Source organism: Lotus japonicus, chromosome 5 (genome assembly GCF_012489685.1).
Source record: "Lotus japonicus ecotype B-129 chromosome 5, LjGifu_v1.2".
Lineage (NCBI taxonomy): Eukaryota > Viridiplantae > Streptophyta > Magnoliopsida > Fabales > Fabaceae > Lotus > Lotus japonicus.
The window spans coordinates 59433498-59442828 of record NC_080045.1 but is presented as its reverse complement, the minus strand read 5'-3'; the positions used below and the strand labels follow the sequence as shown (position 1 = coordinate 59442828).

General features: G+C 38.3%; 2 protein-coding genes across 2 annotated transcripts; one reads left to right on the top strand and one right to left on the bottom strand.

The window, feature by feature from the left end:
* The first annotated feature begins 221 nt into the window (after positions 1–221).
* LOC130720219 (leucine-rich repeat receptor-like tyrosine-protein kinase PXC3) lies at positions 222–4052 on the top strand. The gene is made up of 2 exons (XM_057570845.1): positions 222–3062; positions 3541–4052. Exons 1-2 carry the CDS (start codon positions 491–493, stop codon positions 3837–3839), a joined length of 2871 nt encoding a protein of 956 aa, XP_057426828.1. The 5' UTR covers positions 222–490; the 3' UTR covers positions 3840–4052.
* Positions 4053–4468: 416 nt separating this feature from the next.
* LOC130720220 (dihydrolipoyllysine-residue acetyltransferase component 5 of pyruvate dehydrogenase complex, chloroplastic) lies at positions 4469–8145 on the bottom strand. Its single transcript, XM_057570846.1, has 6 exons — positions 7081–8145; positions 6500–6691; positions 6309–6396; positions 5242–5312; positions 5049–5132; positions 4469–4933 (listed from the first exon to the last, which is right to left on the bottom strand). Exons 1-6 carry the CDS (start codon positions 8140–8142, stop codon positions 4829–4831), a joined length of 1602 nt encoding a protein of 533 aa, XP_057426829.1. The 5' UTR covers positions 8143–8145; the 3' UTR covers positions 4469–4828.
* Between the last annotated feature and the right edge of the window lie 1186 nt (positions 8146–9331).

Here is a 9331-nt window from a genome sequence, read left to right as displayed (position 1 = left end):
TCTTTGTATATTTTACTTCTGTTTCTAATCTTATAACTTTAGGAGAAGTGAAATTAGTGTTAAACATTTTCCTAATTTTTATTATTAAAAGTAGAAAGAGTTGCAGGCAAGGTGATCAGTGTTGAGTCAGAGTCAAAGACCAGGAATAACTATAGCATAAGAAATTAAGAAAAAGACACTACTATAGTACTATTACCATTACCATACCAGCAATCACTATCCCAGTCAACTCCACTTCCAAAACTTCTTCTCTCTTTTCCACCAAATTTCCTTGCACTATGAAACCATCCCAAAACCCAACATCTCTCTTGCACAGCAATTTCTACCTTTATTACCACACTACATATTCTCTTCTTGTTCACTTCACTTGCTCTTTCCTTCCTCTGATTATGTTCTCTTCCACATGAACAACACAATAAAATAGATGATACATTATAGTACTGGAGGGTAATCACAGTTTACAAAGCAGACAGACAACACAGCTAGAAACATGGGAATTTGCAGGTATGAGTACAAAGCAACCTCTTTCCTGCTTATTACAACTTTACTCATGTTTGGGTTCTGTCCTCTGGTTTTGTCTCTGCTCTCTCAAAACCAAACAAACACCATGATCAATCTCTCCAATCTTCTCAACATCCCTGGTTGGAATGATTCCAAAGACCCTAATCCATGTGCATGGAAAGGGGTCAGTTGTGATCTTACAAACTCATCTGTGATCAAGATTATCCTATCTGGGTATTCTCTTGGTTCTTCAGAATTTCTTCCTGTTGTTTGCAAAATTGAAACTTTGCAGCACTTTGATGTCTCTAATAACCATCTGAGCTCTATCCCAGATGGGTTCATCTCTGAATGTGGAAAGATTGAGAGTATAAAGCTGCTGAATTTCAGTGGAATCAAGTTAAATGGTTTTTTGCCTACTCTTGATGGTTTTGAGGGTTTGGAAACCCTTGATTTGTCTTTCAATGGTTTGGAAGGGGAAATTGGTTTGCAGCTAGATGGATTGGCTAGCCTCAAGGTTTTGAATCTCAGTAACAATCACTTCACTGGGAATCTTCCTACCAACCTAGGAAAGTCTATGGTTTTGGAGCAGCTTCTGCTTTCAAAAAATCTTTTTGGAGGACCAATCCCAGATCAAATTTTGAGCTATAGAAATTTGACTGTGGTTGATTTTGATGAAAATCTTCTTTCTGGGCCAATCCCTATCAATATTGGGAACCTATCCAAATTGGAAAATTTGAGTCTTTCCTCTAATAGACTCGTTGGCGAAATCCCAGTAACGCTCATGAACATCACAACCCTTACAAGATTTGCAGCACATCAAAACCATTTCAGTGGTGCAATTCCTCTTGGAGTTTCAAAGTTCCTGAGGAATTTGGACCTTAGTTATAATAATTTATCTGAGTCCATTCCTGAAGACCTTTTATCTCCACCACTGTTGGTGGCTATTGATTTGTCCCATAACAAATTACAAGGGCCTTTACCTGCAAACATCTCTCCTAGTTTAGTCAGGTTGAGATTAGGGGGAAATTCCCTCACTGGAGCGATTCCTTCAGGTACTTGTCAAACCGTTCAAGATTTGACATACATGGAGCTGGACAGTAATAAGTTGACCGGTTCGATACCTCCCGACTTGGGTTCGTGCCGGAAATTGGCCTTGTTGAATTTGGCTGAGAACCAATTGACTGGTGCATTGCCTCCAGAACTTGGCAAACTTGGCAACCTTCAAGTCTTGAAGCTTCAAATGAACAAGCTTAATGGGACTATCCCAATTCAAATTGCTCAACTACACAAGTTATCTACCCTGAATTTGAGCCGGAATTCTCTGGATGGACCAATTCCATCTGAGCTATCAAGCTTGACATACCTCACATTCCTGCACTTGCAAGGAAACAATCTCAATGGTGCTATACCCTCATCCATTAGAAACTTGGGGTCTCTTATAGAACTTCAACTTGGGAAAAACCAGCTAAGTGGTGATATTCCACATATGCCTGTGAGTCTACAGATTGCTTTGAATCTCAGTAGCAACCACTTCAGTGGAACTATTCCTAGCAGTTTTGGTGATTTGGCTAACCTTGAAGTTTTAGATCTCTCAAATAACTACTTTTCTGGCACAATTCCTCAGTCTCTGACTAAAATGCTATCATTGACACAGCTGCTACTTTCAAACAATCATCTCACAGGTGTTCTTCCAGATTTTGGTTCTCATGTTAATATCGATAAAAGAGGAAATCATGTCACAGAAAATAGAAATGTCTCACCCAACAACAATTCTCCAAGAGCACAAAAGAATGGGAAATCTGTTGTTGCGGCAGTTCTTGCTGCAATTGCTGCTGCTGTTTTTCTGGTTGGCCTGGTCACCCTGGTGGTTTTATCAATCTCCCGACACTATACCAGGGTTAACGTCGAACAAATGCAGACCGGTGAAGGTGAAAATCTTCATCTTCCTCCTCAGGTCACTCATAGTAGTTTGTTAACTCCAAACAGGATCCATATATCAAACATTGACTTCTCCAAGGCCATGGAAGCTGTTGCTGAAACATCAAACATTACACTGAAAACCAGGTTTTCAACTTATTATAAGGCCACTATGCCTTCTGGATCAATCTACACTGTCAAGAAGCTTAACTGGAGTGACAAGATATTCCCGGGTAGCAGCCTTGATAAATTTGGGAGAGAGCTTGATGTCTTGGCAAAGTTGAACAATTCGAATGTCATGGTTCCCCTAGCCTATATTTTGTCCACTGACAGTGCTTATATATTGTATGAGTATGTCTCGAACGGCTCCCTTTTCGATGTGCTGCATGGAAGCATGGGAGGAAACTCATTAGATTGGGCTAGCAGATATAGTATAGCTGTTGGGGTGGCTCAGGGTCTCTCTTTTCTGCATGGATTTTCCTCTGGTCCAATACTTCTCCTTGACTTGTCTAGTAAGAGTATTATGCTGAAATCCCTCAAGGAGCCTCTAGTTGGGGATATTGAACATTATAGGGTGATTGATCCCTCCAAGAGTACAGGGAGTTTTTCTGCAGTTGCTGGTTCAGTTGGCTATATTCCTCCAGGTTAGACTTTCATTCCAATTATTCTTTCCTTAGTTTATATATTAGCTTTACATAATGTGGGGTAATATGGATTAAATTGGTTTTGAATTCCTCCAAATAAGACCACTGACTTGAAAAGATTATGTAGTATGAATAAAATTGTTTCTAATTCATACTAATACCATGTTTGGATCAACTTCTCTTTCCTCAGAATCAATTCTAAAACTCAGAATCAATTGTAGAAGCATTTCCAAACATGTGCTTAGTATTGGTTGTTTGGACTTATTTGTCTGTGACTGTTTGATCAGTTACGTCAACAAATCTCAATAAATTCAACAAAAACTATACTAATTATGTGGCCTGGAAATCGCTTTTATTTTCTTCATGTGCATAATCCCAAAGATTTAGAATTCAATGAGTGCAAAAATTGCTTTTTGGAGCACAAAACACACGCATTAGTGTTCAAAGCTCTAAATTATTCTGTGTTGTTGTTGGGCAGAGTATGCATACACCATGAGAGTAACAATGGCAGGGAATGTCTATAGCTTTGGGGTCATTTTACTGGAATTGCTGACAGGAAAACCTGCAGTGACTGAAGGCACTGAATTGGTCAAGTGGGTTTTGTGCAATTCAAGAAATCAAGATTACATTCTTGATTTTAGTGCTAGTAGAACATCACAGGCTTGCAGAAACCAGATGCTTGCAACTCTGAAGATTGCTCTTGGTTGTGTGAGCACATCCCCTGAAGCAAGACCAAAGATGAAGACTGTGCTACGGATGTTGCTAAATGCTAGATAAAATCATACTCACAATAGGTGTATTAAGTTTTCAAGAATTTTGTTTTAGGTGGTGTGTTAAATCTATAAAAGATAAATAGAATGTCTGATAGGGTGAATTTTGTTCAATACTATTGTGGTGCTGTAGAAAATTAAGGTGTGTAAAAGGAATCAGTTTGCTATCAAAGACATTAAGCATATAGTCATACATAAAGTTGATTTTTAGATATACAAATGGTAGACATTTTGTCTTAGATCATTATTACTGTTTAATTATACAGCCTAACCAAAACAGTAATGTTAAAAGCTACAAGTTTAATGAGAAAAGCTACCTTTTACTTCAATAGTATATGTTGTTGACAACGGTCTCAATATAAAATCACAGTGATGATATGTGTGGGGAGACAAAAATCACTCTATTGAAAGTTATTATCGATGTCTTGTCATGCACATACATGTGTTGATAAAAATGCGCACCTACTTATATATTGCTGGGTGCAGCTGCAGTGGGAGCATATTTCCCAGTGGGATGCACTAATATAGAAAATGTTCATTATTGGAAACTAAGACCAAATTTTTTATATGTCATTGCCACTAATTCAAAATGTAATGACAATAAGACTGCAGCAGTAATTTTCTATCACACAACAGTTTGCTTCGTAACATGATCATTGCTCAATCTCTCTAGTTTCAATTTTGTAGACAAACAATTCAAAAACAAAAACAAAATCAGGCGTACACAACTAAAGGACATTATTAGAAAACAATAGACATCAAGAGGTTTCTTTAATCAGAAAACAAAATAGAAAAATGAACGACTAAATCTCATTTGAGGAACCAGAACTCAGCTTTCCTATTCAAAACTCGGTTCCTGCGCTCAGCAGTCTGCGAAATTCAGGGTGATGGTAATTGGCTCTGCAGTTTCTGCTTGTCAACTATTGATGAGAGGAATTGTATGTTGTTTTCACTATTACTGAGAAAAATGCACCATTAAATATAGAAAAAATGAGACTAAAAAGTAAGATCTTTAGGATCCTCAATAATCTGTGACAGTGTTTGCAAGAATGAAGCCAGATCTGCACCGTAGATTACACGATGATCTGCTGTAACATTGACCTGTAAATTGGCATTCTTTCAGTTACAAGAAAACAGAATTCTAGACCTGGATTTACGATTACTTAACATAAAATAAGTCATGCGCCCACATGCATATATGACTGAATTCTCATACCTGCATTTGGTTCTTCATGCCGATGCGACCATCCTTGGTGGCCACAACAGATGGCTCCGATGCTCCGACAGCCATTATTGCTCCCTATAGAAATAAATTCAGAGAATGATCACATTCATGCTTTCCATCACAGTTCAAATTTGAATAAATAGTCAACCTCAAGGACAATTAGAACACGGGTAAGATCACTCACAGTTCCAGGTGGCAGAATAGCATCAAAGCGATCAACGCCAAACATTCCCAGGTTAGAAAGAGTAAAAGTACCTACAAAAACAATCAGTGAGGATAGGCAAATATACACAGAGGCCTTAATTTAGCCAATTGAATGTCCGTTCAACCATAACAAGTACACAAGATATCATGTTATTTAGGTAAATATCATCCATGTAGAGTAGTAGGATAAGACTTTGGTTATTGCCGTTATTGTTGATCAATGGTAAGTTTTTTATTTTTACTTAATCTGATCCTCCGTAAAAACCATCATGCCTGATAAAATAACATAAATCCCTGCTCTCCCAACTTTAACAACTCTAAGGCATGATATAAATAAATTAGCCCTCCTGCTCAGTCTTTCGAACCCAAATTCATTATTTCCAACCTTAAAGAACATATTCAATTTTTTTTTGAAAGTCAATTCAAAAATTGATGCATACAGGTTTTCTGTCATCATAACCATTCTTCAGATTTTCAGCTTATCACTCAAAAAAAGAATTCCGATGAGCACTCAGATGAATTCTTCAGTTTTGTCGTAAAATAACCATTCAGACTCAGGCTTTCTTTAGCATATAGTTATAGACATCTTCATCTATATGTTGACTGTCAATGCTTGTCTTTAATAATTTAGATATGGATTCATAAATAAGAAATAAAAAAGTTATCCTGAAAACAAGATGATCTCTAAATAGCAAATCAGCCCTGAAATCCAAGTCATACCTATACTAACAGTTCATAAGAACAAAACCAAGCAGGTGATAATCCATCAAACCATCGTAGTCCAATTTTCAGACTGGAATTAACTCGAGAAGCAAAAACCCACAACAATCATGAACTTCATTATTGTCCATGAAAGCTCTGGCCAATCTTTACTTTTAGACAAAGATATCTCCTATGTATATAAAAATACACTCTAACATCATTAATGTCAAGTCAATTATCAATATCCCTAGTCCTTACTTATAAAATTTGAGGATTCTGTGATAAATTGGAAAATTCACAGGTAAAAGTATATCTCAATAGAATATAAATATGTAACTACTGTACCTGTGCTGTATTCATGAGGTTGCAGCTGCTTGGCTCGAGCCTTATCGACCAACTCCTTCCACTTTCTTGACAATGTGTAGACATCAACCTAGGATGTATACCATATATACCTTTTTACAATTAGGCACCGTCTTATGTAGTTATGCAAGAAGGAAAAACATTAGAAGCAGCTCAAAATAGAGTATCAGAACCTTATCAGCGTCCTGGAGCACCGGTGTAATCAGTCCGCCATCAATAGCTACAGCAACTGCAATGTTGATGCTACTGTTATATGTAAAGCTATTACCATCTCTACAACTAGAGTTAATAACAGGGTGTTTAACGAGCGCAAGTGCTGTAGCCTTGGCAAGCAATGCTGTCATAGTAACTCCCTTCGACTTGATCTGATATTTTATATAACAGAATCAATCAACCAACAGATCTAGTATTACTCTCTAAAAATGTAATTAAATAAAGTCCCAAAAACCAATCAGTAATGCTCTATTATAGAAAGGAATCTTCTACAAAAAACAGAACCATAAAACCACAGTCCCAAAGCATTCAAAACATGTAGAACAGTTCAAAACCCAAGCATCAATGATCTATAACCATGAAGTGGCCTCGCTACGAAGTTAATTAAACATGTCAAATTGTAAATGCAACATTGCTCAATGCATAGAAAACAAAAACAAACACTTAGATGAAAACCAATATTATCTATAAGATTCAGCCAACTACTGAAAAAACAAAGGTTCCTTGCATTGCATTTCCAAGACCAGAATTGAAAATTCACCTTCTTGTACAGAGCATCAAGTGCATCGGTAGTGATAGTGTAACCAACTCTGAAAGTAGGAACAGCCAAACTATCCACCATATTCCTACTCACAGCATTCTGCATTGTTGTGAAAGGCACCACACTTCCCAATTCAACCCCAGCAGCCGCACTCTTCGCCGCCACCGGTGCCACCCCAGCAGAACTCGCGGAGGAAACCACCGCAGCAGCTGCAAATGCCTCAACATCCTTAGCCACAATCCTCCCCAAAGGTCCAGTCCCCAGGATCTGCCCCAATTCCACCTTCAACTCCTTCGCCAGCTTCTTCGCATACGGCGACGCCACCACTCTCTTCCCTCCATCCGACGCCGGATGCCTCGACGCAACCGTCGCCACCGCAGCCGGAGCACTCGCCGCCGCAACCGGCGCCGCATTGGCCGAAGCCTTCTCCGGTTGAGATTCTACAGCAGGTGCAGGAGCTGAAGGAGGGGAAGTAGAAGAAGAAGAAGAAGAAGAAGAGGAGGAGGAGAGGGCTTTGGACTTGGCCTGAGAAATCTCGTCTTCAGACTCAGCGAGGAAAGCGATAGGGGAACCGACGGTGGCGACGCCGCCTTCTTCAACGACGATGGCGGCGAGGTAACCGTCGTAGAACGTCTCAACGTCCATGTCAGCCTTATCGGACTCGACGACGACGACGCTGTCGCCTTTGGAGAGCTTGTCGCCTTCGGACTTGATCCAGGAGACGATTTTGCCTTCCGTCATGGTGGAGCTGAGCGCCGGCATGAAAATCTCACGGATCTTCGCACGGACGACGAGGTGGGCGGATCTCCGGCGGACGATAACGGCGCCGCTGGTGCGGCGGAGGACGGTGGAGGAAGAAGAAGGGATGAAGGGAGTTTGAAGAAGGTGAGACATTGTGTGGAAATTGGAAAATGAAGGAATGAATTGAGAATGTTTCGAAGAGTGAGTGAATGTATTGTTAACTGAGAAGAGAAGGGGTTTCCTCGAGTTCATCGAAACATGACGGAGGTTTTCAAGTTCAACAACCATAACCAGTGAGTTAGTGTTGTTAGTTGGTTTCATTTTGTTTTATTTTCATTCTCTTAAGTTTTAACATAATTTTCGATGTTAACAAATGTATCTCACAAGTCATTGTAATTGTAAACGATAGGAGACTCACCAATGAGTTTTTATCATATGACTAACAACTAACAAGTCATCAATCACATTGGCTAGTGTATAAATATATTTTGGTTCTTAATGCAAATGTTATCTATCTAAGTATACATATTATCATGAGGGTTTTTTCGCTATAGTTCCTACATTTTCACCTCTTTAGTTTTAGTCCTTAATTGCAAATAAAATAAGAGGTTTTAGTCATCATCGTCGATCCTTGTCACAAAAAAAATTGATACAACACACGCTTTCCACATCAGTCGTTAATCATAAATGACATCTTATCTGCCTTTTTAATCCTATGTGGCAGTTAGCATCATCTTGTATGAATACAACTAAGGTAACAAAATTCAAATGTGATTTATGATTCATCAATTCTGATTTTGTATTCTTTTCTCTTCACTTTTTACATGGTAGTATATGAGATCCTTCATTGAGGTTGTGCTTCTTTATGTTGCTATCATGATCCTGATCATGAAAACTATTTATTGACTCATCGCAGAGTCAAGGTTCTACGAGATAGTGAATTCTTTTGAAATTATGTTGATATTATTTGAAGATTGTTGTTGCTAGTTAGCATGTTTGAGCCAAGATTTGCTGAAGTTCGTCATTCTGCCAAAATCTCAAGATCTCAATACTCTCATTTCAAGTTTTACCTCTTGTTATGTTTTGTTCAATAAATTTTACCCTCTACCATGAATAATTCAAATTCACCCTTCTTGCACCCCAAATGAGAATCCTAGTGCAATGTTAGTTATTGTTATTTAGATTGGAATCAACGATCATTTATGATGTAGAGCAATATTTATGCCCTTACAATCAAATAACAAAATCTAGTTTGTTGATGGTTCTCTTCTGAAACCTAAACAAACAGGCTGATCTTACCATGGTTCAATCATTAATTCATGAATTTCTTGATCTTTCATCACTCAACGTGAAGTATTATGTGGATGAAATTAGCACATGAAATGTAGAGTGATATCAAAAAGAGATGCTTCCGATGAGATGTATTCAAAATATCAAAAATTCAAGAAGAGTTCTATTTGCTCAAACAAGGTGATTGTTCTAACAGTACATATTTTACTCATTTAAAATC

Excerpts from the sequence above, each read along its gene's own strand:
- LOC130720219 (XM_057570845.1), top strand. The coding sequence starts at position 491 with ATGGGAATTTGCAGGTATGAGTACAAAGCAACCTCTTTCCTGCTTATT. Across the intron at positions 3,063-3,540 it reads AGTTGGCTATATTCCTCCAG|AGTATGCATACACCATGAGA; the intron begins GTTAGACTTTCA and ends GTTGTTGGGCAG.
- LOC130720220 (XM_057570846.1), bottom strand. The coding sequence starts at position 8,142 with ATGAAACCAACTAACAACACTAACTCACTGGTTATGGTTGTTGAACTT. Across the intron at positions 6,692-7,080 it reads TTGATGCTCTGTACAAGAAG|ATCAAGTCGAAGGGAGTTAC; the intron begins GTGAATTTTCAA and ends ATAAAATATCAG. Across the intron at positions 5,313-6,308 it reads ACCTCATGAATACAGCACAG|GTACTTTTACTCTTTCTAAC; the intron begins GTACAGTAGTTA and ends TTGTTTTTGTAG.